Source organism: Balaenoptera musculus, chromosome 20, assembly GCF_009873245.2.
Source record: "Balaenoptera musculus isolate JJ_BM4_2016_0621 chromosome 20, mBalMus1.pri.v3, whole genome shotgun sequence".
Taxonomy (NCBI): domain Eukaryota; kingdom Metazoa; phylum Chordata; class Mammalia; order Artiodactyla; family Balaenopteridae; genus Balaenoptera; species Balaenoptera musculus.
The window spans coordinates 48907252-48935023 of NC_045804.1; the positions used below are offsets into that span (position 1 = coordinate 48907252).

At 57.8% G+C, this 27772-nt stretch overlaps 2 protein-coding genes across 4 annotated transcripts in view; one reads left to right on the forward strand and one right to left on the reverse strand.

Moving 5' to 3' along the window:
• The window catches only part of PITPNM3 (PITPNM family member 3), an 89370-nt gene extending 68202 nt beyond the window's left edge, over positions 1–21168 (forward strand). Inside the window, exons 10-20 of the mRNA XM_036838148.1 lie at positions 603–775; positions 2051–2221; positions 3529–3723; positions 4281–4429; positions 7299–7415; positions 9819–9935; positions 10240–10388; positions 10670–10819; positions 14243–14426; positions 16334–16462; positions 17999–21168. Of these exons, the coding sequence (XP_036694043.1) occupies positions 603–775; positions 2051–2221; positions 3529–3723; positions 4281–4429; positions 7299–7415; positions 9819–9935; positions 10240–10388; positions 10670–10819; positions 14243–14426; positions 16334–16462; positions 17999–18301 (1837 nt within the window). The 3' untranslated portion in view covers positions 18302–21168. The remainder of the gene's footprint in view (positions 1–602; positions 776–2050; positions 2222–3528; positions 3724–4280; positions 4430–7298; positions 7416–9818; positions 9936–10239; positions 10389–10669; positions 10820–14242; positions 14427–16333; positions 16463–17998) is intronic.
• A 1191-nt stretch (positions 21169–22359) lies between these two features.
• On the reverse strand, positions 22360–27406 carry PIMREG (PICALM interacting mitotic regulator). Of its 3 annotated transcripts, none has more exons than XM_036835515.1 (6): positions 27272–27406; positions 26408–26736; positions 24688–24983; positions 24077–24172; positions 23410–23459; positions 22360–23007 (listed from the first exon to the last, which is right to left on the reverse strand). In XM_036835515.1, the coding sequence occupies exons 2-5, from the start codon at positions 26699–26701 to the stop codon at positions 23426–23428; spliced, it is 720 nt and encodes a 239-aa protein (XP_036691410.1). In that variant the 5' UTR covers positions 26702–26736; positions 27272–27406; the 3' UTR covers positions 22360–23007; positions 23410–23425. The 3 variants fall into 3 exon arrangements, with proteins under 3 accessions (XP_036691410.1, XP_036691408.1, XP_036691409.1); XM_036835513.1 differs by having other exon boundaries at positions 22360–23046; XM_036835514.1 differs by having other exon boundaries at positions 22360–23273.
• Between the last annotated feature and the right edge of the window lie 366 nt (positions 27407–27772).

Here is a 27772-nt window from a genome sequence, read left to right on the forward strand (position 1 = left end):
TGTTTGCATCTGTGTCTGTGAGTTGCCTGGAACATGAGTTACCATGAAAGCCCTCATCCTGGCAGAACTGATGTCACCCAGCTGTCTGGCCAGGCCGGGCTTCTCTTCTGGACAGGGCAGGAATTCACAGTGTGGCCATCACAAGACCAGTATGACGGGGCAGACCTGCCAATGCGCAGGGGGCTTAGGTTTTCAGGTGCTCAGTCCATTTTAGTGAAGAAAGTTTGACTGGATCATGGCCACGCGTGTTTGTTCAAGTAGCGCCTGTGGCTGCCGGTGTGCCACGTGGCAGAGTTGAGTTACGTAGATGTGATGGAGGCCACATGGCCCCCGAAGTCTGAAATATTTACCATCTGGCCCTTTACAGGAAAAGTTGGCTGACTGCTGCCTTACCCAAATGTTGGCCAGGCCTTGGTGTTGGATGCTGAGATGGTCGCCAACTCGTGTTGGTGATCCATCAAGTGGACTCCGGGTCTGAGCCCCGCCCCAGAGATGGAGGGCTGGGCGCTGCACCGCGGACCTCAGGCTGCTCTGCTAAGTGCTCACCCCCCGTGCTTGGTCCTCCCCTAACCTGCGCTCCCCTGTCTTCCTCCCTCGGCCAGCATCCACTCGAGCGTGCTGAAGGATGAGGCTGAGCCCCCTGCGGCCGGGGGGCCCCAGCTCCCCGAGGTCAGCCTGGGCCGCTTGGATTTTGAGGTGTCCGACTTCTTCCTCTTTGGCTCGCCCCTGGGCCTGGTCCTGGCCATGCGGAGGACGGTGCTGCCCGGACTGGATGGTGGGTGTGGCGCGGGCTGGGGTCCAAGATGCCTTTGGGTCACTAGGCCACTGTGTGAGGGCCTGGAACTGGGGAGAGTGGGGGCGGGGAGGGCCACGGAGTTGGGGTAGATGAAGCGAGAGGCGAGGAAGAAGAAGGAGGGGTGGGGGGGGAGGGAGAGTGGGGCAGTTTCCCTAGATGGGCAAAGGTGAGGCAGCTCCTGGTGGATTTCGCTGTCCCTGTCACATGGCCCAGAGTGATTTGTGCCCGCATTGTCCAGTTGTCATGCTGTCAGGGAAGAGAAGCCCTATTGCACCCACCCCCTCCATCCCCAGCGCCCAGGCAGGCCCTCTGCAGCCAGGTTGGTCTTACTGCCCCCACAGATGCCCCGCTCACCTCAGTGCCTTTGCTCTCGCAGTCCCTGCAGCCTTCAGTGCCTTCTCCCCATTCCTCTAAAATACACACGGAGGTGATTTGCACCAGCAGATGGCTTAGCAATGACTCTGAGGATATAAGAGGCTGGAGGCACCTCGGAGAACAATGGATCAGGGATTCTCGAATTTCCTTAGCACCAAAGCTTACCAACAGCCTGCACTATGGAACAGATAAGAAGTGGGGGGGGGGGGGTCTGCTAGAAGTCGGGGAAGGAGGCAGAATCCCACGGCCACCCTTGACGTTGCTGAGGAAACCTAGGGCTCCCTGTATGCTGGACCGTCCAGTCCCCTGTGAGGGACAGGGAGGCACGTTGATGAGCTGAAGCCTCAGTGGAGACACCTGCTGGTCAATGGGAGAAGTGTTCTGTCAGCTCTGGCAAACTAAGAAGTCTACTTACTACTGGACCTGGGAATTGAGCGAGCTGAAGGAAGGGGTGCTGATCCTGACTGAAAGATCCTAGGTCCGCTTCATAGATCAGGGAGCAACTAAGTGACAGCTAGAAGAATTTAAAGGAGTTTGACCAGTGGAAATAGTGGAGGGCGTCCTGCTAGGAGGAGGGGCAGCTTGAGCAGAAGCACAGAGAAAGGAAAGCAGCAAGCCTGGCTGGGGTCACCGACGTCCACCATGGCTGTAGTGTTGGGCGCCTACAGCGGTGCTTCTAGGTGGGGCAGGTTGGCAAGGCATTGAAGGCCAAGCTGAACCTAATGGCTTTGATCCTGTTGGTAGCAGGGAGCCATGGCAGGTTCTTGAGCAGAGGAGTAGGCTACTCAAAGCTGCAGTCAAGGGAGCCTCCTAGGGCCAAGGGAGCAGGTGCTCAAGGGGCTTCCCTCATGTATCCTCCCACTCCCCACCCCCACCCAGGTTTCCAGGTACGTCCTGCCTGCAGTCAGGTCTACAGCTTTTTCCACTGCGCAGACCCCTCTGCCTCCCGGCTTGAACCACTGCTGGAGCCCAAGTTCCACCTGGTGTCGCCCGTCAGCGTGCCCCGCTACCAGAGGTTCCCGCTGGGTGACGGACAGTCCCTCCTCCTTGGTAGGCCCTCGGGAGTGTAAGAGTGTGCTGAGCCGGAGGCTGGGCCCCAGCTAGGAGGCGCCCCAGGGCCACCCTCTCTGGTCCAGCCCCTCCAGGCTAGTCAGCTGTCAGAGTGACTAGACTCACCTGAACAAGGTCTCTGTGCTCTGTGCGGGGGGGACAGGAAGACAGCTGACTCACCTGCCTTCCGAACAGCCCACCTGTGTGAGCACCTGTTCTGCAGGAGGCATCTTTGGGCTCTGCCCCGTGACCAGCTCCCATGGCCAGGACCAGCATAATACTTGAGTTGTCAGACCTGATTGCAAGTCCGGGGATCCATGCTGAGTGCTATTCCTAGAGCCCAGCCTGGACTCTGGAGGGGCAGGGCAGGGAGTGGGTCACCCTGGAGGGCTTCATGGAAGAGGGGGCCTTCAACCAAGGCATTTGGACAGGTGGAGAAGAGCTGGAGGATGGGGGTTGGAGAGAACTGCTGGGTGGAGGGAACAGCAGGAGAAAGGGCAGGTGGGTTTGGGGGAGGGCCAGTGGCCTCCAGGGCTTAAGTGGGGTGAGCCAGGCATGGACTGGGGTGAGGTCAAGGCGAGGCCTCTATTGGACAGTCAGGGGCTCGGAGATCAGAGCCTTGGCTCCGTACCACAGTTCAGGAAGTTTAGCCAAGCCTGTTCAGAGATTTGGGCTAGATTGGGGGCGGGGGTTGCTGTGCACGTGGCTCGTTCAGGATTAAAATCCAATTTACCCCCCTCGCCCCCATTTCAAAGGAAACTTAATTTCCAAAGTCCTCTTTTGTCAGGCGTTTCCGTAGATAGAAGGGGCTCTAAAACCTTCCCACATCTTAAAATGTGTCACTCTCTGCTCAGGGCATCCCCCTGCCCCCAGGGGGCGCCCTCGCTCCCAGGCTGGAGGCCCCCTTCATTTCCAAGCTCAGCCACAATCCTCTGTGGCCCAGGGAGGGGTCTGATACAAGAGCACACGGTGATGTGCCACCTGTGACCTCAGCTGGTGCTTCTGGGGCAGTGTCCCAGACGCGCCCTCGGCAGCTCTACCGGGCCTGGACGTGATGGCTGGGACCCTGACTCGTGCCTGCCTAACCCATGGCTTGGAGGAGGTGAAATCTGACTGCATGCTATGGTGAGGGGGTCCCGTCAGGCCCTGGGGCAAGAGGTGCGGGCCGCCCGTTGGGCGGGTGAGGCAGCAGGCCGGCCTGGCTCCTCCCTGGGCGCCCAGCCTCCCGCCCAGCACGGGGCTGGCGCACACGGGCAGCTTCATCTGAGGCCCACCACTCGGCCTTGACTGTGAAATTCCCCCTCCAGCTGACGCCCTGCACGCCCACAGCTCCCTCTTCCTGGAGGGCAGCTCCCGGGGCAGCCCGCCGCTCCTGGAGGCGCCTGCCTCACCCCCTCAGGCCCCGAGGTCCCAGCGCCCGGGGCGGAGGATAAGCCAGGGCAGCTCCCACAGTGAGAGCTCGGAGTCCTCGGACAGCCTGGCCCCCGTGGGCACCTCCCGCAGTGAGTGAGGGTCTCCCGGGCCCTGCCTGGATCCGCGGGAGGGGGAACCCTCCTCCGGGTGGCCGCTGGCCCACTGCCGGGGCTGCTGAGGGCGGGGGAGGAGGGGAAAAGGGAATCCAGACCGAGCTCTGACCTCAGAGAGAACTGTGACCTCTGACCCTGGACAGGGGCCCTGACCTCTGACCGTGGACTGAGCCGTGACCTTGCCAGGCCTCGACTTAATCCGAACGTTCAGTTTTCCCCCTGGGAGTCCCTGTGACCAACGGCCCTGGGTTGAGTCTGTGCCCGTCTCCGTGGGTCAGGCCCCCATCCCGGCGACCAGTTTGCAGTACACGTCCTGGGGGAGGGGTGGGTATGCGATGGGGCTGGCGGTGGTCGAAGGTGGAGGGGGAGCGGCACATTTCCCAGAGCTCATTCTGAGCCGAGCGCTCTGGCCCCCAACTTGTGCCCCGAGTGGCACATCCACCCCTGGATCCGGGCCCCGGGGTCCCACGCTGCCCCTTGGGTCAAAGCCCCGGGCAGGCCGCTCTGACCTTGCCTCCCTCTTGGAGCCGCAGTCACAGCCAAGTGGTGGGGCAGCAAGCGCATCGACTACGCCCTGTACTGCCCCGACGTCCTCACCGCCTTCCCCGCCGTGGCCCTGCCGCACCTCTTCCACGCCAGCTACTGGGAGTCCACGGACGTGGTGGCCTTCATCCTCAGACAGGTACTGCCGTCCCTTCTCGGGAGGGCGCATCCTTCTGAGGGGAAGAGGCTGACCTCGCGGGCCACGTTGGACGCTGGGAAGGCACCGAAGCGCGGCGATTGGGGGGGTGACCTGGACAGACAACGGTTTTCCTAAGGAACACTGGCTTCTGGCCAATGGCGTGGTACTTTCTAGAAAATTAAATAGACACCACGTAGGAGAATGTACCTATGTTTCAACTTGGAGACTGGAGTCATCATGCCTGTTCCCCTGTGGGTCTCAAGGTCCTCATCTCTAAAATAGGTGGAGAGAGAGGCCAATGACTGAGGGAGAGCCTGGTGGGGGTAGAGGCTGGGAGGTGAGGGTCGGATCACATGCACCCTCCACGGCCAAGGTCAGAGGGAGATTTTATACTGGGTCCAATGAGAAGCCACTGCAGGGTTTTGAGCAAGGGAGAGATACTGATATTTTAGAAGGAAGTCCTGTGGCTGCTGTTTGGAGGGCAGGAGAGCAAGCGTGAGGCCCCGCTATGAGGTAAGCGTGGGACCCCAACTTTGAGGTGGCGGCTTGGGCTAGGGAGCTGGTGGCGGAGGTGCCGAGGAGCTGCCGGGTTTGAGGTGTGGTGACAGGACCTGCTGACATTCGGGCTGCGAGGGAAGGAGGGGAGTCCCTCGAATCCTGGTTTCCACTCGATTAGCTATGGTGACACCATGCCCTAGGGCTGGGGAAGAGGGGGGCTGGGTGGGAGGGGATGCTGAGTCATGGGTCTGGACGTGGGAAGATGAGATGCCTGTTAGATGTTGGGAAGGAAGGTGAGTGGAGAGTCTGGAGCTTAGCTGGCTTGGAGATAAAAATGTGGAGTCATCAGAGCTTGGATGGCATTTAAAGCCAGCGATGGATTACCCTGCTTCTCACACCAATTCCCATGTGTGTGTTTTTTCCCCACACCAAGCAAGTCTCTGACCTCAGCTGGCTGTCCTATAATTTCACTCAGTTTTGACATTATCTACCTAGAGATAGGGTCAGATCCCACAGGTTGAGGGCTCAGCCCTACAACTGCCCGCCCCTCCCCCATCAGATGTCAATCTTCAGGTCATCACCTGGGTTTCTCTCTCTCTCTCTTTTTTTTTTTAAACATCATGAAAAATTTTTTTCTTTATTTTTTTTGGCTGCGTCGGGTCTTAGTTGGCGCACATGAGATCTTCATTGAGGCATGTGGGTCCTTTCGTTGCAGCGCGTGGGCTCTCCGTTGCAGCGCATGGGCTTCTCTCTAGTTGTGGCATGCAGGTTTTTCTCTCTCTAGTTGTGGCGCACGGGCTCTGTAGTTTGCGGCACATGGGCTCTCTTGTTGAGGCGTGTGAGCTCAGTAGTTGTGGCGCGTGGGTTTTAGTTGCCCCGCAGCATGTGGGATCTTAGTTCCCCGACCAGGGATTGAACCCACGTCCTCTGCATTGGAAGGCGGATTCTCTACCACTGGACCACCAGGGAAGTCCCTCACCTGGGTTTTCTGACCCACGGGCTATAGAATGGAGGTTCCAAAGATCCTCTCCTTGGATTCAGTTAATTTGCTAGAGTGGCTCACAGAACTCAGTTTATTTACTAGATTACGGGTTAATTATAAAAGGATTTTATGAAAGGAGCAGCCAGAGGGAAGAGATGCAAAGGCCAGGGTATGGGGAAAGAGCTGGAGCTTCCGTGCCCTCTCTGAGGGCACCACTGTCCCCAAATTCCCATGTGTTTACCAACCTGGAAGATCTCCAAACCCCATCCTTTTGGGGTTGTGTGGAGGCTTCATTCCATTGACATGATGGATTAAATCACTGGCCATCGGTGATTGAACTCCACCCTCCAGCCCCTCTCCCCTCTCTGGAGGTGGTGATGTGGGGCTGGGGTGGGACTGAAAGTTCCAACCCTCTGTTCACAAGGTTGGTTCTCCTGGCAACCAGCCCCATCCTTAGATGCGGTTCAAGTCACCTCATTAACATAACAAAAGACACCTTTGTCCCTCTCACTTAGGAAATTCCAAGGATTTGAGGAGCTTTGTGCCAGAAATTGGACAAAGACCAAATATATACTTCTTATTATAAATCACAATATCACAGATACCGAGGGAGTTACTGTAGATGGAGAAGTTCGGGGAGGGGTCCTGGAGCTCCTCTGGGGAGAGAGGAAGAGCCACCGAAGGGAACGGAGGAGGACATCCCTTGAGGTCGGAGGAGGACCAGAGCGGATAGACGGGAGGGGGCCGCTGAGTTGGGCAGGATGGAGGTCACGGGGCCTTGGCAAAGAATGGCTTCAGGGGAGACACAGGGTCGGAAGCCTGCCTGGAGTGAGGGAGGGGAGAAGGCAGGGGGGCAGTGGAGACAGTGCAGGGCGAGTGGTCTGTGGACTTCTGCTGTCAGGGAGAACGGGAGCATGTGATAGTTGCTGAGAGGGGTCCCAGGGAGAGGCACTATGACGGCATATTTAGATGCCAAGGAGAATGGCGCAGTAGTGAGGGGCTAGCCAGCGATGTCGGGGTGAGAGGGGAGCTGGCTCCACTGTGTCCCTGCGGAGGTGGGTGGCGCTGGGTGGGGCCAGGGCTCCAGCCGGCCTTCGGTAAGGGTCACCCGCCGTAATGGGGGGAGGCAGAGAATGGGTACAGACGCAGGTGGCTGCTAGGTTTGGGTGTCGAGAGCAGAGGCTGCTCCCAGGCCAGAGCATTTGCGAGACAGTGGTCTGGCCCCAGCTCTCAGGACAGGTGGGCAGAGTGGTAGGTGCTGGGGGCTCCCGGCCTCCTGAGGGTCCCAGGCTGGGAGGTGGGGAGGCCTGGGGGAGGACCTGACACCATGGGGAGGAGGGAGAGGGGTCCAGATGGCCTGACCCGGAGTCCTGCTGGGCCGCTGATCAGGTGATGCGCTACGAGAGCGTGAACGTCAAGGAGAGCGCTGGTTTGGACCCCGCAGCACTGAGCCCCACCAACCCCCGCGAGAAGTGGCTTCGTAAGAGGACCCAGGTCAAGCTGCGGGTACGTGCTTGTTGGAGGTGCCTACGGGTTGAGGCTGTGGTCTCCGGGAGGTGGGGCTGCCCCCGGGGGCTGGGGCATCCACACGGCGGGGAAGGGCTTTGGTTTGCTCCTCAGATCTCCGTGCTCATACATGCTGGGATTCAGGCTTAGACGAGGCCCCCAGGGCTGCAGTGGAGGGGTGGGGGGAGTAGGTGAGATGGGGGAGCTGGTTCCCCGTGGCCTGGCTCCACAGGAGCACCACGGGTGGGGGTCCAGGGCACTGGGGATGGTGAGGAGATGCCAATTATGGAGCAATTGCTATACGCCAGGCCTCTGTAGATGTACACAGGGGTCCGAAAGAGTCCTACACACAACCACGGGGCTCACAGCCTGGTGTGGCATTTGCCATCATATAGAGGGAGGCACAGATTAGGAAGAAGATGAAGAGAAGGATTGTCAAGGCAGGCCGTGCAGCGTTTCCCTGAAGAAGCATCATCTCTGCAAGGTATTGACGTATGAATAGGAGTTCAGTAAGCATACATTCATTTACTCAGCAAGCGATCGTCAATACCCACTGTGTCCTAGACCCTTTGCCAAGCAGTGGGGCACAGGGATTTACAAGCACAGCCACCTCTGTGGTGGGCACTTCCAGTCCTGTGGGAACATCAGACATGGACCCCAAGAACAGTCCTAAATGGTAGAAGGTGATCAGTGATCCACGAATCAACTCTTTTTTTTGGTAAACATATTTATTGAGCTATAACCACATTTTATACAATTCACCCACTTAAAATGTGCAATTCAGTGTATCTTAGTACATTCACAGATGTGTGCAACCATCATCATGGTTAATTTTAGATCATTTTCATCACCTCCAAAAGAAACCCCTTACCCTTTAGCTACCATCCCCCTCCCCCAGCCCCCTACGCCCACCCCTAACCTTAAGCAACCACTAATCTACTTTCTGTCTTTATAGATTTGCCTGTTCTGGGCATTTCATATAATGGAATCATACAATATGTGGTTCTTTGTGTCTGGCTTCTTTCACTGAGCACCTTTTTCAAGGTTCACCCACGTTGTGGTTTGTGTCAGTACTTAATTCCTTTTTATGGCATCTTTCCATGTGTTCATTTCCATGAATGAGCTCTTCCCTTATCAGTATTCTTGTAAGCAGGCCTGCATCTCCCACTTGACTGAGGGTTTCCAGGTCAGGGTCCATGACTGGTTCCTCTCTGCATCCCCAGAGCCCAGCTCTGGGACCAGTGCAGATGAGGTGCCTGCAAACGTTTGTTGAAGTGAATTAAAATACCATGGGAATTGAGCGGAGGTAGAGACCATCTCTGGGGAGTCCACCAATGCCTCCTGGAGAGGACGAAGTTGAGTCAGGTCTTAGTGGATGGGCTGGAAGAAGGAGGCAGGGGACCAGGGGTACCATGGAGAGTGGGGGGACCAGCGTGAGCAAAGGCCCAGAGGCCTCTACAGAGCCTGACCTGAAAGAACCAGTGGGGCTTCGAAGGGCAGCAGCAGGAGGTGGGACTGAAAAGACTGCCCAGCAAAGTTTTGAGGCCAGGCTCAGGATTTGGACTTCATCCCGAGGGCCCGGGGGGTTAAAAGATCTGTGCTTTATAAAGACGGTTGATCTGCCACAGGGAATGTTTTTGAATAAGGGGGCTCCTTTAAGATGCTACTAGCAGAGCCCAGGTGAGAGGTACCCAGGTGTGGGAAAAGACACAGATGTGGGTGGTTCTGTGAAGATAGAGTGGTTTGGGTCTTGAAGCCAGGCTGGGAGTGGTGGGCAGATGGGGCCAATGTAGGCCTTTGAGCTACGGAATGAATTGAAACCAGACGTGAAGAAGGAAGGGGATGCTGGGATAGTTACAGACAAGTGACGCGACGTCCAGCATTGCTCCAGGATGATCTGGAGCGGGGTGGGGGAATCCAGCCAGGGAAGAACAGAACCAGAATGGCCGTGACTGGTTTCCGGCCACACGAGATTTCCTACACTGTTTTCTCTACCCTTGACATTTAAATCGCCCACGAAGCAAAGACGGATGGTAAACGGCTACTGGATGTGAGCCGTGATGAGGAAGGAAGAAGTGAAGGTGAGCCTCAGTTTCCAGCCTGGGGGTCTAGAAGGATGCCAGGCTCTGAGGACTGGTGTTACCTCCGGGCCATGGGGACGATCAAGAGCGGAGAATGCTGGTCTGCAGGAGCCCAGGGCCCCTTGGAGACAACGTGAGGGTCTAAGGGTCTGTTTCCCTCGTGGATTCCATGGGGACACATCTCGGAAACTCTGATGAGGTTAATAGGATGGAAGGCAATATCCGGCAGGTGCGCAATCCTCCAGCTGATCCTGTGGCTGATGGAAGGAAAAAGCCAGGTCAAGTCCCCTTGCAGAGGTTGAGCTGGTTTCTGTCCTTCCAGAATGTCACCGCCAACCACCGGGCCAACGACGTGATTGCCGCCGAAGACGGCCCCCAGGTCCTGGTGGGGCGGTTCATGTACGGGCCCCTCGACATGGTGGCCCTGACCGGGGAGAAGGTACAGAGGCTGGGCCATCCCCTCCTGGGTACCACGTGGCACGTGGGGTGAGGGCTGCGGAAGGCCTGGCTGCACGAGGTGGGAGATGCTCACGCAGGTCAGGGAGGGAGAGCGGGAGTGAGGGATGGACCGGGTGCCTCGGAGAAGCTGGTGCGGCTGCAGTGGAAAGAGGAAAGGTGGTGGGAGCCAGGAACTAGCATCGGACAGGACCCCAAGCCCTGCTGTCTTGGCAGAGAAGAGCTCCCAAGCCCAGCCCCAGCCCCCCGGCCTTCAGCGATTCCCCTGGTCCCCTCACTGCCTGCAGGTGGACATCCTGGTGATGGCAGAGCCTTCCTCCGGCCGCTGGGTGCACTTGGACACGGAGATCACCAACAGCAGCGGCCGAATCACGTACAGTGTACCGCGGCCCCGGCGCCTGGGGGTCGGCGTCTACCCCGTGAAGATGGTCGTCAGGTAAGACCCAGGGGACATTCTCATGGTGGTTTCACCCAATTCCATGGCCCTGCCAGCCAGGCCTGTCCAGAAGATGGGGTCCTCGAGGTACTGTCTTTTGGACCCTGTCCTTGTCTGCAGGGAGAGAGGAAAATGAGATGCGGTCACAGCTGTAGCATCAGGAGATGCTGCCCAGGTTCTCTTTCAACCTGGCCCCGACTGAGCTCTGACCCCGGCTGTGGGCTGACCTTGGCCTCAGGCTGACACCTGACCTTGAGCGCACGGCTGGCCATACCTTTCAGGGGCGACCAGACCTGCGCGATGAGCTACCTCACGGTGCTGCCCCGGGGCATGGAGTGCGTGGTCTTCAGCATCGACGGCTCCTTTGCGGCCAGCGTGTCCATCATGGGGAGCGACCCCAAGGTCCGGCCGGGGGCAGTGGACGTTGTCCGGTGAGTGCTCCCTCCCTGCAGGGGATGTGTCCCCCCGGGGCAGGGGCCAGCAGCCCTGGGGGATATGGGCTGTGTTTTTCTAGTTTCCGCTAGGAATTCCACTGGTCTCTGGGCCAGGAGCCAGGAGTCCTGGCTTCACCTCCGGGAGTAATTTACTGAGGGCCCTTGAGAAACTCGGATGCCCTCCCTCCCTCCCTCCCTATCTTCCTCCCTCTGTTTATTCTAACACTGTCTGAGCATTCTGTGCAGTGAATCAGGCCTGGTCTCTTGCATTCAGATCCCAGTCAGGATAAAATTGGTGTGTTCTGATTACCGGTTGCTGTGTAGCAAACGGCTCCATACTTAGCAACTGAAGATCATACTTTATTATTCTGTCACATCGTTGACTGGGTTCTGCCGGGAGTTTCTCATGTGGGGTCTCTCCAGCAATGGCAGTCAGGTGGTGGTCCAGGCTGGGGGTCATCTAAGGGCTCCACTGAGCTGGAGGTTCAAGATGTTCAAGATGGATGATGAACTCATGTGTCTTGTTCCTCGGCTGGGGTCCCTCTTTCTCTGTCTCCATGTGGCTGCTCCATGTGGCCAGCCAGGCGGTCTCAGACAAGCCAGACTTTGTACCTGGTGGCTGACTTCCACCATGGTGACCGGCCTCCTCTGGTTCCTAGAGACCCAGCTGGAAGCTACAAGCCTTCTTAGGACCCAGCCTCGGAATTCAGTGTCCTTTCCACTACGTTCTATTGGTTCTAAGTGAGTCGCAGGGTCAGCCCAGATTCAAGGGGAAGGGACCACATAAAGGTGTGAATACTGGGACACATGGCTCACTGGGAGGCCATCTTTCGAGATAGGCTAACACACAGTGCTAATCAAGAGATTGCAGCTATTACAGCTGATTGGAGAAAGCAGAGCAGACTTCCTGGGGCAGGTGACATTTGAGGCAACTCCTGAAGGATATATATATATATATATATATATATATATATATTGCCATCCATGCCATTGTACAAATATTAGCACATGCAGACAGACAAAAAGAAGAAAATACAAAACTGGTTTTTTTTTTTTTTTTTTTTTTTTTTTTAATTAATAGCTACTCTATTTATTTATTTATTTAGCTGTGTTGGGTCTTCGTTTCGTGCGAGGGCTTTCTCTAGTTGCGGCAAGCGGGGGCCACTCTTCATCGCGGTGCGCGGGCCTTTCACTATCACGGCCTCTCTTGTTGCGGAGCACAGGCTCCAGACGCGCAGGCTCAGTAGTTGTGGTTCACAGGCCCAGTTGCTCCGCGGCATGTGGGATCTTCCCAGACCAGGGCTTGAACCCGTGTCCCCTGCATTAGCAGGCAGACTCTCAACCACTGCGCCACCAGGGAAGCCCCACAAAACTGGTTTTGATAGGCCAAGAAGGTGACAAGGACAGGGACGACCATGTGTGGGGAAGAGGTGGGGCAAGTTTAGGGCCATTGGATGTTGGAGGCCAGATTGGGACAGGGCAGGAGGTGTGGCAGGAAGCACAGCTTCCTAGGGCTATTGTACCGCTGAGAGAGGTGCAAACGGAGTTTGCCAATAGAAAAGCAAGAGAGGTACCACTTTAGTCTCTCCCTCCCTCCCTGCCTCCCTCCCTCCACTCTTTTCTGAGGCTGGCTCTGGGCCAGGCTCTAGGCTGGGCAGTGATGCAGAAGGAGATCCTAGTTAGAGGAAATTCACAGTCCAGTGGAGAAAACAAGTCATGGGCATGAGAAACTGTACTCCAGGACTCCAAGTGATCAGAACACCAAGAGTGGGACCGATCCCGGGCCCTGGGAGTTCTTGGGGACTGGGTCAGGGGACTGCCCTGCATCACCCCAGCAGCAGTGGTCACTTTGGGGAAAGAAAACTAGTCTGGCTCAAGGACTCCTATGAGACTGTGCACCTCAAGATGCCCACTGGCCTTGTGGAAACAGGCCCTGGACCTGCTCACTTCAGGGGTCGACCTCCTCCTTATAAGTCTGCATCCTTTATTCCCATTATATCTTCTCCAAGCCCCTCCGAAGTCAGTGTCCCCCTCCCACACCTGGGAAGGGGAGGCTGTGGTCCTTTCTCTCTGGGGGGCAGTCCATCTGGTGCTCTCACCTCTTCACATGGGCTCCTGGGGTCGCTGCGATGCTCTCCAAACCTTGCTAAGCATCAGAAGCTGCTTTTTATAATCACAGATCACTGGGTACCTCCTCAGAATTAACCAGAACTCTGGAGGTGACACCTGAGCCTGTGCATTCTTACAAAACCTCCCCAAATCTCTCAGAGCATCTTCCAGGTTTGGAAACCTCCAATCTGTGGTGGCCAGTCAGTGGCTAGCGCCACAAAAACCTGCAATCAGGCCTGGGCTCATCTGACATCTTGCAGACAGGATTCCATGTCAACAGAGAGTACTTGCCCACTGTGAGAGCACAGAGAAGAGAGAGGCAGATCCTGCTTGGAAAGCAGGGAAGGCTTCCTGGAGGAGGTGGCCTTGAAAGATGGTGGGATGGGAACATAAGGAGATGGAGCCACGAAGCCTCTCTAGGGCAGGGGTGTGCAGCAGAAGAGCACAGGGCTTGTCTGGGGCAGCAAAGCAGCTCCGTGTGGCTGGGGAGCTGCCATGCTCAAGGGCAGAGTGTGGAGGACCACCAGTGCAGGGGGGCCTTGCGACCTCAGGGCACCGGGGAGCCAGGAATGGCTTTAGGCAAAGGAGTAGTGGGGTTAGATGTGCAATTTACAGAAATCACCATGGAAACAGTACCAAGGATAACAATAAAGTCACTGCCAGGCTTGTTTGGGATGAATTTATTTCATCCTTCAGAAAACCCTAGGTGGTAATTGTTGTTATTATCCCCATTTTACAGATGGGGAAACTGAAATCCTGGGGGCGTTAAGTAACCTGCTTGAAGTTGCACGGCCCAGGTTGGATTTGGAATTGGGGGCACTGGAGGGAAAGGGGCCTCCCAGGAGGCTTTTGTAGTGACCCAGGAGAGCGATGGGTCCTGAGCTAAGGCTAAGAAGTGGAGTTAAAGTGAGAGGATGGAGTGAAGATCCTGTCAGGTAGAATCAAAGGCTCCTTGATTGGAGGAGGAAGGAGGGGAGACCGAAGGAAAGGGAGGAATCAAAGGGGCTTCTCTCTGGCTCCAGAAACTTGAGTGATGATGGCGCATCACGGAGAAGGGGACCCAAGCAGAGGGGGCAGGAGTGGGGGGATCATTTGTGTTGTGGGCATGTGGTTGGTGCCTGTGGGCCATCCGGGGGAGATGGCCAGGACCCGCGGGGCTCAACTGGGGGTGCCCCCTTGTTTTCCCCTAGTGCTCCTGGGAACAGCCTGTCTGGCTTCTCGGGGCAGGGGGAAGTGGGGAGTGGGGCGGGCTGCTGGGCAGGGGGTGGCCCGCACGGGGCGGGGCTGGACCCTGCAATGCCATCTCGCCAGGCACTGGCAGGACCTGGGCTACATGATCCTCTACATCACGGGGCGGCCGGACATGCAGAAGCAGCGGGTGGTGTCGTGGCTGTCCCAGCACAACTTCCCACAGGGCATGATCTTCTTCTCGGACGGGCTGGTGCACGACCCGCTGCGGCAGAAGGCCATCTTCCTGCGCAACCTCATGCAGGAGGTGAGTGTCCCGGCTGGGCAGGGCTTCCTCCACCGCCCTCCTCCTCACCCCTCCCCTCCTCCCTCAACCCGGGGTGGGGGGGCCTCCTCCTTGACCCCATATCCTCCGATTGTCCAAGCGGATGCCCAGTTTGCAAAGCACATTCACGTGCACCTCACTGGTCCTTTTACTGCCCAGAGAGGTGTGTCTTATTATCCCCACGGGCGAGTGAGAAAGGTGAGGCTTAGGGATGTGCCCAAGATCTCAGAGTTACCCTTTCATCCTTTATCTTCTGACCCGAAAGCCTAAACTCTTGTCTCTGCATCTGGTTATCCCTTCAACAGACACTTAAGTGCCTAGTGTGTTCCCTCCCCTGTCCTGGGTGTTGGGGATGCACAGAGGCAAACAGAACTCGGGATGTCCTAGAGCCGTGATTTTCACTGTGAGCCCTGTGGCACTGGGTTCCCTGGGACCTCATTAGACATGCAGAGTCTCTGGCCCCCCTTGGAGACCTACTGAATCTGAAACTCTGGGAAGGGGGCCCAGTAATCTGTATTTTAACAAGCCTGCCAGGGGATTCTGATGCTTACAAAATTTTGAGAACTGCTGATCTAGAGCCGGGGTTGACAAATCATGGCCCAGGGGCTGAATCCGGCCCATGGTTTTTATATGACTTGTGAGCTAAGAATGGTTTTAATTCTCTTACATGGTTGGGGGAAAAAAATCGAAAGAAGAATAAGGTTTCATGACATGTGAAAATTATATGAAACTCCAATTTCCATGTCCATAAATAAAGTATTACTGGAACACAGCCATGCTCATTTGCTTACGGGTTGTTTATGGCTGCTTTTGAGCTACAGTGGAATAGTTGAGTAGTTGCAACAGAGTGCAAAGCCTAAAATATTTAGTATCTGGTCTTTCACCAAAAGAGTCTGCCAATCCCTGATCTACAGGAAGAAAAACATGGAAATTGACAGTTTACTAGTGGGTGATTAGAAAAGACCCTTTGGGAAAATAGAGGAGAAAGGACCTAGCTTTGTCTGGAGAGGCCAGGGAAGGCTTCTAGGAGGTGGTAACTTTTGAGCTGAGTCTTGAAGCATGAGTATGAGTTTGTCCTGTGGCCAAAGAAACAGCATGTGCAAAGGCACTGAGGTAGGAAAGAGCCTGGGATGTTCTCAGAGCTGCAGGTATTCAGGATGGGGGTATGTGCTGGATCAGATTCAGGTCAGGTGGGAGCTGAGGTCCCAGAAGTGATCAGGGGCCTGGGCTGGGCAGGCCGTGAAAACCTTAGAAACTGGGCAAGACCATGGACTCTCTGCTGAGGGTGATGGTGAGCCATGGAAAAGCTTAAGGCAGGGGAGTGGCAGTGTCTAATTTGCGTGGTAGAAAGATCGTTTTGGCAGCTGTATGGAGAACAGATTGGCGGGAGAAACGAGGGGCAGGAAGGCCAGTTGGAAGGCTGCTGCCCAAGCAAGAGACAGAAAGACCAGAATCCAGGTGGTAGTCACGGAATGGAGAGAAAGGCACGGACAGGCAGGAGAACCAGAGGGCAGAATTGTCAGGACAGAACCAGCCTCCAGTCCTGGCCCTGGATTGTGTCAACTTGGCACTCAAGTTCCCGTCCACAGAGGAGCACTTTGCCCCACTGTTCGTAACCTACGGATCGTGTTCCTCACGTGGGGTCAGCAAATGGCGGGGCTGTGATTCACAGGTGGAGCCCGTATCAGACTTTCGGTGCAGGGGGTGGGGCAGGAGGGGAGGCCACTGCAGGGGGTGGTTCCTGATGCAGGGTGGACCCATCCATGACTTGGAGTCTATCAGTGTGCAGATAAAGGGTCCCCCAGCAGTGCTCCCTGGGGGGGCATCTAGGAATCCTTTGTGGGGATGCGCTGGGCCCCTCTCCCTCCATCAGCTGCCCTGTGTTTCAGTGCTTCATCAAAATCAGCGCGGCCTATGGCTCCACGAAGGACATCTCCGTCTACAGCGTGCTAGGCCTGCCACCTTCCCAGATCTTCATTGTGGGCCGGCCCACCAAGAAGTATCAAACCCAGTGCCAGGTGGGTAGAGGTGGGGCTGGGGGTTGGGGGGTGAGGGGGTGGAACCAACAAAAGGGGAGAGGGGAGGAGGAGGTTTATTCCATGGTTTGCTCGTTCAGTCATTTGTTTGTTCCTTCCTTCCTTCCTTCCTTCCTTTCTTCCTCCCTTCCTTCCTTCCTTCCTTCCTTCCTTCATTCAACACACACGACTGGGTGCCTGCTTTGGGCCAGGCCCTGCGCTGGGTGCAGGGGAGATCCACGGTGGAATCGGATGTCATGTCATCCAGTCTAGTGGGGGAGATGGAAAAATGAGCAGACAATGACAGTGCAGTGTGGCAGGAGCTCCAGTGAATGACAGGGAGCGCAGAGAACTGTGGGGTCCCAGAGAGGAGCAGCTAAGCCGGACTCAGGGACAAGGCTGGTTTTTGGGAGTTTGAAGGAATTGTCCAGGAAGGGCCTGAGGTTGGAGGAGCCTTTGTGACAGAGGCAGCAGCAAAAGCAAAGGTCAGGAGACGGCAGAGCACATGTATATTATGGGAACTGCAAGTGACTCAGCTTGGCTGAGTGTGATGTGCGAGGGAAGGGGAGAGGGGGCTGGAGCAGCGGGTCCTGGATGGCCTGTGTGTCTTGCCAAGCTGGGACTCTACGGCTCTCCAGTGAGTTTGTGATTCAGAGAGATCCGTCAGGCTGCAGGTGGAAGGCGGATTAGAGGAAGGGGAGAGAGGAGGGAAGCTGTGGCAGGGCCGTGGCAGGACAGAGAAGGCCAAGGGTCTGAGAGGCACTTCTAAGGCAGGATGGATTAGATTTGGTAACGAAGGGATCAGACGCATGGGTCGAGAGAAAGGGAAAGTCAAGGATGGCGCCCGGTTTCTGACCTGGGTGACCGGGTAGGTGGTACCATTACTGGGATTGAAAAGCAGGCGACTGAATGGAAGGCGATGATCTCTTTGGGCCACATTGAGTGGGAGGTGCCTGAAAGTGACCAGCAGGTGGAGGGGCAGAGATGGTGGGACCTCAGAGTGGGGACCGTTAGAGCAGGGCTTGTCAACTCTAAGGTGCACACAGATCACCTGGGGGCCTCGTTTCAATGCAGATTCGGATTCCTAGGCCTGGGCTGGGGCCTGACATTCTACCCGTCAAGGGTCCAGGTCGTGCTGATGCTGTTGATCCGCGGCCCACACTTTGAGTAGCAAAGGTTCTGAGGACCTAGGGAGAGGGATTGGCAAGAAGGGCAGCTGCGGAGGCCAGAAAATAACGAGGTTCCATGCGGTAGAAGCTGGAGGAGGGGAGAGAGAGACTTACCTTTGGGGGATTTTAGTGAAAGTGACAAGGATGGGAGCTTCACCCCGTCAGGAATCCAGGGAACTCTGGCGTGACCCGCGGGTACAGACAGAAGCGCTCAGTTGCCCAGAGCCGGGCGGGGAGCCTTGACCGGTCGTGAGCTCCCCAGGTCCCCGGGGCAGCTGGGTGTTCCGGGGAGAGGGCGGTGTTGGGGTGTGGGGAAGGGCAGGACCACGGCCCGCCTGCCCCTCTGGCCTGACGCCCGTCCCCTCCGCAGTTCCTGAGCGAGGGCTACGCCGCGCACTTGGCCGCGCTGGAGGCCGGCCACCGCTCGCGCCCCAAGAAGAACAGCTCGCGGATGATCCTGCGCAAGGGCAGCTTCGGCCTCCACGCGCAGCCCGAGTTCCTGCGGAAGCGCAACCACCTGCGCCGGACCATGTCGGTGCAGCAGCCCGACCCGCCTGCCAACCCCAAGCCCGAGCGGGCCCAGAGCCAGCCCGAGTCCGACAAGGACCACGAGCGGCCCCTGTCCGCGCTCAGCTGGGCGCGCGGGCCCCCCAAGTTCGAGTCGGTGCCCTGAGGGCCAGGCTGTGCGCGGAGCAGGGGGGCCCCGGTGGGCTGCCTTCTCCCCGGCAGACACAGGCCTTTTCCTGCTTTTTCCCTCCCGTGTCTGTCCAGCAGTGTCCGACCAGCGAGGGGGGCAGGACCCTGCCTGGCCTTGGGGGGCTCCCTGGGCTGCGAAGGGGTGAGATCCAGGGGTCTCAGTGCAGTCGCTGCGGCTCCCCCACGCCTGCAACGCAAGCCCCAGCGAGGGTGGATGTTTGTGTAATCCCGGGGGCAGGCCTGCCCGGAGCCGGAGTGTTTGACAAAGTCGACCATCTTTCTGAGTTCCTGAGGCTTCCGCAGCGATGCTAGGCAGGCCCTAACGGGAGGAGCCCCCAGACCAGGGACCAACAGCCGCTGGCAGGTACAGCTTCTTGGCTGCCTGCTGGAGGGTCACGTGGCATTTGTGCCCGCCCTCCGTGTGACGTCCCGGGTCACCATCTTGGGCCTGGCTCTCCCGTGGCAAAGTGGCCACGTTCTGGGAGTGAGAGGATGTCCCCTGGGCTCATCCCATGTTTGAGTCGTTTGCCCACGGCCCTTGGGGGGCGGGGTCTGGTGCTGACGGTCTGTCCTCCTGCAGCTGTCCCCTCTTTCTTGTCCTCCGTATCCTCACCTTTCTCCCGTGGCCCTTGAGGACAGTTATGCCTCTTCCCGGAGTCCTGCCTGGTGCCCTCCCCTGTGAGGCTGTGGCCCTGGGTTCTGGCCTAGCTGAGCTGGCTGTGAGCCCTTGAGCCTGTTGCTTGCCCTCTCTGGGCCCTGCCTTCCTTCTGTAATTGGAGGTGTCTCCCCAGCTGAGATTGGTGGGAGATTTTGACTCCTAGGCTGTCCTGCACTTCTGCCTTCTGAGGCTTTTCAGGCCTAAGAGCCCCTCAGAGTGCCCAATGATCTATACCTTCCTTGCAGACTAAGAGAGGGGCTGGGGCAGAGAGGGGGGGTGGGAGGGAGCCGCCGTTGCACCCCCACTTCAAAGGAAGCCCCTCTGTGGGGTTGCTGGGAAGGGGTCCCTACTCCATAGAGAGGTTTGCTTTGCACTGATGTCCAAACCTGGTGTCCCAGGGACAGAGACATTCCCCAAAGGGCACTGGTCGGGCTCCCCCTCCCCAGCTCTGCTCAGAGCAATTTCTCCCTTTGGCTCCAGGAAGGCATAACAGCTGAGGTCCCAGAGCTCCGGGGGTTCATGTAATTTTGGCTCAAACTGTTGTGTTCTCTTCCCTTCCCCCTGCCACTCAGCTTGGTTTGGTGCCCATAACCTCCTCTTGGGTCATCCCCTGAGGTTGGCAGGGCTTGGCTCTCCTGGGGCCCCTCAAATTCTGCCCAGGCCTTCCTCCTGCTGAGCCCCTGGCCCAGGCGTTGGTCTCCTGCACTTCCCCCGCTCCCTGGCCCAGACCCACACCTGCTGTGTTGGCCTACCCGGGCTGCCTCTGAGCCCTTCGGGCTGTCACTGAGGCTGATCCAGCTCTTGCAGCCGAGGTTCTGTGTCACGGGCCGGGCTGCCCAGGCCCAGACGTCTGTATACCCAGCGGGCACCCGTGTCAGCTCAGTGCCGCTTCTGCTGTCTACCTCTTGCAGGTCCCATGTGGCCAGTGTCCTCCCCAGTGGCGGCTGCTGGTGGGGGCAGCTGGCACCGCTGTTGTGAATCACCCGGTAAACTCGATGCGCCGCTGGGGCTGGACGGCTCCGGGCTCCCAGCCCCCACCCCTGCTCTCCACTGGAACTGTGTCTTCTCCAGCCTGCCAGCTCCCGCTCCACTTCCAGCGCCGCATCTGCGCCCAGAGCTGCTGGCAAGTCTGCTGGGGAGGGGTGACCACCCCCAGCTTCCTCTCTGGTCCTGCCTCCTGGTGGTTCGCAGCGGGCCCATCCCTCCTTTAACACTTCATCCTTCTTGGCTCTCCGTCGAGCACCAGCTCATATGGCATAGCCACCTCAACTCCAATCCTTCCCCTCCTTTCCAAAACAGACGCTGAATTAAACTCGGGCGGAGTTGGTCCGCTTCTCTGAAATTCCATCTCCTTTTTGCAGAAGCCACTGATGTGTTGCTCTCAAGTGATGAAATAATTAGCGTGAGATACTTCTCCCCCAGCTAGAGCCCCTCTGCCCTTTTTTCTGAGAACCCCAGGCTGGGAGCAGGAGAGGGCAGTGACCCTGAGGAATTTGGAGTCCGCGGGAGCAGGGTTTGTGCGTGTGGGGATCGGAGCCGGGACGCGGGCCCCAGCAGGAGGGCCCGCACCCCTTCCCTCCTGGAGCTCCGGTTTGGGGCTCTGACGACTTGCACCTCAGATGCTGAAGGTGTACAGTGAGATGTGGTGAACACAGCGTTCTGGGAGCGTCGGTCGGTGTGTGTGAACGTGTGTACTTGGAGCTCTGTATAGAGATCAGACTCGACTTGTTTCAGTACTGCCTTCACGGCAACTCTGTAACCAACGTGCACTTTCTCTGCTAGTGGTTTGTTTGATTTTGTCCTTCCAGTTAAGTTGGAGGAAAACAAAGAACCACCTTGTGTCGTTCTCTGGAGGCGGTGCCACTGCCTCTCCTGGAGCAGTTCTGTGACCCCCAGTCTGGCTGTTTTCTAGAGAATCCGTCCAGCTCCCGGTGTGCCTGCTCCCCAGGAGCTGGAAGACAGATCTTCCCACCTGACCAAAGCTCCTTGTTCCCTGCGTGGCATGTTTGTTCTTCCTAGTTTGGGGTGGGGGGCGGCTGTCCCGACGGAGGGCCTGCCCGCAGCCTCCCCTGCCTTCGCCCTGTTGGGGGTTCAGGGTGCATCTGTAGCCAGGGCCTGCTCTTCCGGCCTCACGGCATTTTTCTAAAGATCTCAACTCCTCTCTTAGGCTCCGCAACAGATACCTTTTTTTTTTTTTTTTTTTTAATGTAAGACTCATGCATTTGGAAAAAGGGCCCTCCAGTCTGGGTGCTGGGCCACAGAAAACCAACATATTTGAACCCCAGGATTCCAGACATTACTGGGGTGGGGTGGGCTCCCTGAAAGAGGGGAGGCTGGATCTCATTGGTTTTAAACTGTACTTTGACGGCTTTGGAGCCCAGACCCACGCCCCGGAAGTGCCCTGCCAACAAAACGTGGCGCCAATTGTTAAATGAAAGGCGGACCCCGAGGCAGGTGGAAATGGGTCCCGAGGTGGCGCCGGTTTTGTGGGGGACACTCGCCCACCCAGCCCAGGTGCAGCCCTGCCCGGGAGGGGAACCCTGCCTGCGGAGCCTCAGCTTGACCCCGCCTTAAATAACCAACTTTCCTGCCGAATCCCCGGGGGTTTGGGTGCCCAGTGCTCTGGAAACCTATTCTCTTTGGCTCAGCCAAAAGAAACCTCCCCTCCCACCCCCCGTCCTAAGTAGGGTTAAGTCCAAGCAGCGAGGCCTGGCCTGGGTCCTTGTCTCCTTGCTGAGAAATCAACAGGGTGGATGGGAAAAAAAATCAGGAATTTGACCGCCACCCTCACTGGCACAAGGAGAGGCAGGTGACACCAAGGAGGGGTGGGACGGTAGGGTGGCTCGCTCGCAGGGACTCCCACCCTCGGACCCCGCTGTCCTTTTCTGTTTGTTTACTCGGCGGTGGCAGCCGGTCTGATCTTGTCCGTCTGACTGTTCCTAAGTATGTAACTCTCAGTATTATTTGTGGTGGACGGTTCTGTGGTGAAAAAGGTTTATTCTATTTCTCATGGCTGCCTTGTACAAAATCCGTTAGAAAAGAAAATGTAAAATATCAGATTTCTAACAAGAAAAAAACAGCTTACGGAGTTAAAAGATTTTTACAACTGGTCTTGATTTTGATGTGAGTTGGTTTTTAACTCTCAAATGTTGTCACTTAAATAAAAACCTTATTTGCCTTTAAAATGTGCTTTGCTCTGAACTAAGCCGAGAGACCTTTCCCGTTGCTCATGTCCTGCCTGAGCTGGGGGCAGGCTGGCTTGGAGTCGGGGTGGATGAGGGGGACAAAGCCGGGCCCTAGACCACAGACCTGTTGCTCAGAGCGGTGCAGGGGGTAGGGTGACAACGAAGAGATGTCAGATACAGAAAGAGTGTCTTTATTATGAAAAAGCAGTGTTATCTAGGAAAGTCATACACTGGTTTGTTTCGAATAAAATGACAAAGCAGATTTCTTAAATAATTTACAAAGGGCAGAAATTGCTATTGAACGGGGCTACCTCTCCCTGAACGCCCACGGTGCCCTGTGCTGAGAATGTAAATAGGTACCTGTGGACTCAGGGTCTTGGGGCCTGGAACTCTCTCCCATCCCTTCTTCCGGGGCTCTGCTGTGGGCAGCAGGGCTAGAATCTGGGTTCCCAAGAGCCACTGCGCTGGTGACACAGGAGATGACTCTTTGCAGACCCTACTCCTGGGTACGCAGCTCAGAGCTCTCAGATATTACCTTGTGCTTGCACTTCACGTTACAAGTGAAGCAACTGTAAAGCTCACGTGTGGGATGAGTTTCTAAGCCCCAAAGGGGAGTAGAATGAACAGTTCCCCCCGCCTCTCCGAGGTCTCCCCGAGTCAGTCGCAGACTGCGGCAAGTGGTCGCTGGCGGGTGGGGACGTGGCTGGAGCAGGAGAGCAGAGACCCCCGAGCAGCCTCCAAGCTAACAAGCAGGCCCTTGTTAGTCTGGTCCTTGTTGGCAGCGGCCCAGGGGCACTGCCAGCTCCCGGGTCCTCCAGGAACTCCCGGGAGGCGCGGGTCCTGGGTGTGCGGGCATGGTGGTCAGCTATGGCTTGCTTCCTGCAAGACAGAGCTCCCTTCATGCCCCTCACAGTGCTGAAGCCAGGGGAGGCGGGGACACCATAGACTGCCCCCCGAAATGAGGTGCTGGAAGGCGGCTGCGGCTGCCTGGGGCCCAGGTATGCTCTGCTCCATCAGTGATGGGCCCAGCGAGGTCAGCAGCTCCGGCTCCGAGCAGCTCAGAAGACTTGCACCTTTCTGCTCTGTGGGGCCCATTGGCTCTGTGGCTTTTTCCAGAAAAGACTCAGTTCTTTAACATGCCTCCAAGTATGTCTACGGGCTCGTGCAGGAGGAGGAGGAGGAGGAGGAGGAGGAGGGGGCGGGGGAAGACACAGAGAAAGCTGCTTAGGAGGAGGGCATTACCTGCAGGATGCTGTCCTCAGTCATGAATGAGGGAAACAGTCATGTCGCCACTAGAGGTGGGAAAGCAGGAGGGACAGATGCCACTGGGTGCCGCAGACTTTGAGGGACCCTCCCCGCCTGAGCTAGACAAGAGCAGACCTGGCAACGTGGCGGGACGTGGCCCACTCAGCATGTAGTCAGAGCCGGCAGGCCCCGCCTCAGAGGCCGTCACAGCCACGTACAAACGGCCCCCAGTTAGGGCAGCTCCAGGCCCAGGCCCTGCCCCCGGGATGGTGTCCTAAGCAGACAGACCAGGCATTTCACAGCAGCCAGGATGCTTTCCCCAGTTCCATGGGCGGGCAGGGCTGAGAGGAGCCATGGGGAGTGGCAGAGGAAGGGCGGGTCTTTCAGGAACCAGGGACCTGGCCACACGTGATGGACAAATGTGGGGGACCAAGGCCCAGGGGGCCACATACATGCAGGGTATGTCCTTAACCACCACCCCAGTCTAGGTCTTTCATCAAGGAGGAGACCAAGGCATGTTGCAGAGGAGACAGAGGCTCAGAGAGGGAGAGGGCCGACCAGGGTCACACAGCAGGGCAGAGCCAGAGCCTGCCTAAAAAAAAGTGGCTGGCTCAAGGCGGACCCTCCCGGCCACGTCCCTCTGAAGCGTGGTATGCCAGCTCACCTCGCCTCGGCAATGATGGCCTCATCCAGATCTTGGGACAGCTTCTGGAGATGCTGGATTCCTGCCCCCACGGGCTCTAGGTCACTGTCAGACTCGCTGAACGGAAGGAAAAGCCACACGTATCAGTCACTAGTTGGAAACCTGTGACAGGAGCCCTTCCCATCCAGCACCTGGCCTGGTGTATGGGCCCAGATGACCCACACGGGCTGGGAACGTGTCACCGCAGACCCCCATTCCAGGAAGTGACATCAGAGCAGCTTGGAGCAGATGGCAGAGAAAAGCTGGATCAAGGCCCACAAGGTCAAGGGCACGTGATCTTGTAGACAGGTGAGCCTCAGCCCTCCGGATGGCTTCAGAACTTGCTTTTGGGCTCCCCGGAGGCTCGGGCGACTGTGATCCTCCCAGAGTTAAGCTCGTCTCTTCCTTTGGCAGACGGGGAAACTAAGGCCCTGAAGGACCTCCCCAGATCCCCCACTTGCAGGGCGCAGAGCTGGGCCACAGCACGGATGTGACTCCGCTCAGGGTGTCCCTGGCTCCAGGTAGCCCCAGGAGGGGCTCAGCAGCCCCCAGGGCCCAGTTAGTGTTTGCGGGGCAGACACTACCGCACGTACCTGGGGGAGCAGAGGGGCTCTGCTGAGGAGTAGGGGCTCCGGAAGGCAGCCTCCCTCCTGGACCGCCGCCGAGGGTGGGCATGCGGGCCCATCGGGGTGGAGAGGCGGTGCTGCTCCCTCTCGCGGGGGTCCAGGGCTGGGCGGGCAGGGGCAGCCACTGATAGCCGGGCGCTCCTCTGGCTCAGGCTGCGAGCGGGGGGGCCGCTGCCCTTCTGTGCCCCTCTCTTCCTCCTCCTGGCTTTCACCTGGGTTTCCACCAGCCACTTGGTGCCACTTTGGCAGGACTCCTGGATTCTCTGCGACAGGTACACGGAAAGGTCAGCACGGACAAGCCAAGAGTGAGCTACCCCCGAGTCCCCAGGCCATACCCCCAACACTTCGGCCCACCAGCTGGTCCTACAAATCCAGGCAGCTTTTAGTCTCAGGGTGAGGGTTGCAGATGAGTCCACGTGGAATGGGTCCACGGCAAGGACCCAGCTCAGGGCCCCCGGGGGTGAGTGCGTGGTCAGCAGCAGAACCACGCTGGCTCATGGAGTCTGCGTTTGGTCTAAGTCCAAACCCTCTTTCGGGACAGACTGACCCAGACTCAAAGGGGAGGCCCAGAGGAGACCAGGCCTACCCACAGGATACCGTGAAGTAATTTCTCTCCCGGCTTCTGGTCTCCCTCACTCTAATCTACCGTCCACACTGTTGCACAGAGACCCTTCTCAGGGACTGACATTTGGCTCAGAGACTTCTCCTCAAAGGGTCCAGAAATGCTTCCCTCTCCCAAACCTTCAGATTCCCACTCAGACAGCAAGGAGATGCCCTGCGCACCCCCAGTTCTCTCCTTGGAGGCCTGTCCACTCTCACAGCTCCTGTCCTTCCTAGGTGACGCCTCCCCACACCTCCAGCTCTAGGTTTGGAGACACAGCCACTTGGGAGGCCCAGGGACCCGTCACCCCCAGCACACATGGCCTCTTCCTGCCCACACCTCTCATCTGATACCAGATCCTCTCAAAGCTACCTTCTGAGCAGTTCTTGGAGTTGCTCACTCCTCTGCAAGGCCAGACCCCCAGACCCCCCTCAGAGGCGAATCTTCTTCTAACCCCCTTTTCATCAAGTAGCTAAAGAACAAGTTCTAAGATGCTAATCGGACCCAATCTCCACCATGGTGCAAATTCTTCCCACTGGTTCCCAGGGCTCCCAATCGCTCTTGGGAGCATCTAAACATGTTCGGCACACCGAACCCCCTCTCACGTCCCACGTTGCTCGCTGTCCTCCGGCCACACATAGACTAAGTTCCTGCCAGTTCTCTTCAGCATCTTGCCCTCCCTCAGCCCTGGGTCTGGACTATTTCACCTGCCTTGTACACTCCTCATACTTCCCCCTTTCCTGGGCGAATTCCACGGAATCACCTCCTCCGGGAAGCCTTCACTGACTAAGCTTCTTTTTGGTGTTCCCCCACCATTAGCCCCTTGGATGTAATTTCCTATCACAATAGAGCTCTATCATCTTGTCTTATGAGGCTCTGTTTCCTCACAACACTGCTTTCATTCACTCATTCAGCTATCTGTTGAGCACCCGCTACGTGCCAGGAACTATTTGGAGTGCTGGGGACACAGCAATGAACAAATCAAAGGCCCTGTCTTCACAGAGTCTATATTCTTGGGGGCTCCTTGGGGGCAGCTATTATCCAGCATCAAGAAAGCCCTCCATACCTGGACACGTTCGATATTACCTGGGACACGGCACCCAGGGCGCTCTTAGCTGAGCGAGCTGCAGCCTGGAGGCCGGGCTGTCCTGGCTCTGGGGTTTCCAGGCGTTTCCAGGAGGGGCCCGCCCTGAGGTTGAGGCTGACTGCTCTCAGGGGCAGCCTCCTTTGGAACTGTCTGCACAGGGAGTCCAGGGCCCCGCTGGAGCTGTCTGCGTGGCCAACTGCAGGCTGTAGGGCCTCGCTCTCCTCCAGCTGCTCCTGGCTCTGTAGGGACCTCCGACGCATGGAGGTCCCCACGGCCGGCCACCGAGAAGCCATCTGCCTGGCCGAGAGTCTGTTCTGCCCAGCAGACCCTGGAGAGGAGATCAAAGGGAAGTCAGCAAGGCGTCCCCCCACCGTCCCATTCCCAGGCTTCAAAGACACCCTGAGTACCGGGGGAAGAGATGGGATGGGGGCCCGTGGGGTGGGGCACTTGGAAACTGTGGGTGCAGGAAGGAGGATGCTTCCTGGAAGAGGGGTCAGCGAGGCCCAGAAGAGGGTAGAGGCTGAACAAGGCCGGTCAGCAAGGTGTCCCGGGCTGCAAGTGTCTGAAACAAGCTGTCTTTTCATCCCAGCCTCCTTTCCGTTATCTGCCTCAGGCGGAGAGGGAGGCAGTCAGGACTGGCCGGCCGCCACCGAGCCTCAGCCCTTGGTCCAGGGCAGGACCAGCGGCTCTTTCACGGGTTCGCCCTGACCCCACGCGCTCTGGCGGGCTGACCAGACACCCCAATGTCCATCCGGCTATACCCAGAAGCCCCACATACCGTGTCCGTCCTAACGGGAGGTCCCCCCTCCCCACCTCCCGTCCCTTCTGAACAGAGGCCCTACCACGCCCCGGCCCGCACTCACCCAACAGCGCCCAACGCTAACCGGACGCCGAGCACAGCTGCTCCTCACCCATCCAGACGATTTGAAACATCGCGTGGATCCGCCCCCTGGCCCTGTCCTCACAGCTGATTGGCTCCGTCCCCGCCTCGCTGCCTCGTCGGGGATCCCATTGGCCCCTGCGCCCGCGGCTGTGAATCTTGCCTCGGATTGGCCCGGCCTTCCCCATTCATGCCTCTGGATGTCTGGCGGGCCGGGAGCCGCGCGTTGAGGCCTCTTTGTATTCTGGGGTCCCGCCCGCTCAGCTTGCGGAATCCTTCCCCCGCGCCGGCTCAGCCCCGGCGCCACCTCCTGACGCTCGGCCCCCGGTCGCTGGGCTCCCTCCTTAACTACAAAGGGTTCTGGCTGGTCTGACCGGGCGGGGCGGAGGCGGGGTCCCGAGCTCCTAGGGGCCCCTCCCATCCTGCTTGGAGGTCTCAGTGGTTTGGTAAGAAAGAGCCTGGGCTGGGGGAGCTCAGAGCCTTG

Coding starts and splice junctions, on each gene's coding strand:
- PIMREG (XM_036835515.1), bottom strand. CDS start 26,701: ATGGCTTCTCGGTGGCCGGCCGTGGGGACCTCCATGCGTCGGAGGTCC. Junction 24,173..24,687: donor GAGCCCCTCTGCTCCCCCAG/GTACGTGCGGTA, acceptor CCTTCCGTTCAG/CGAGTCTGACAGTGACCTAG. Junction 23,460..24,076: donor GCCATCATTGCCGAGGCGAG/GTGAGCTGGCAT, acceptor TCCCACCTCTAG/TGGCGACATGACTGTTTCCC.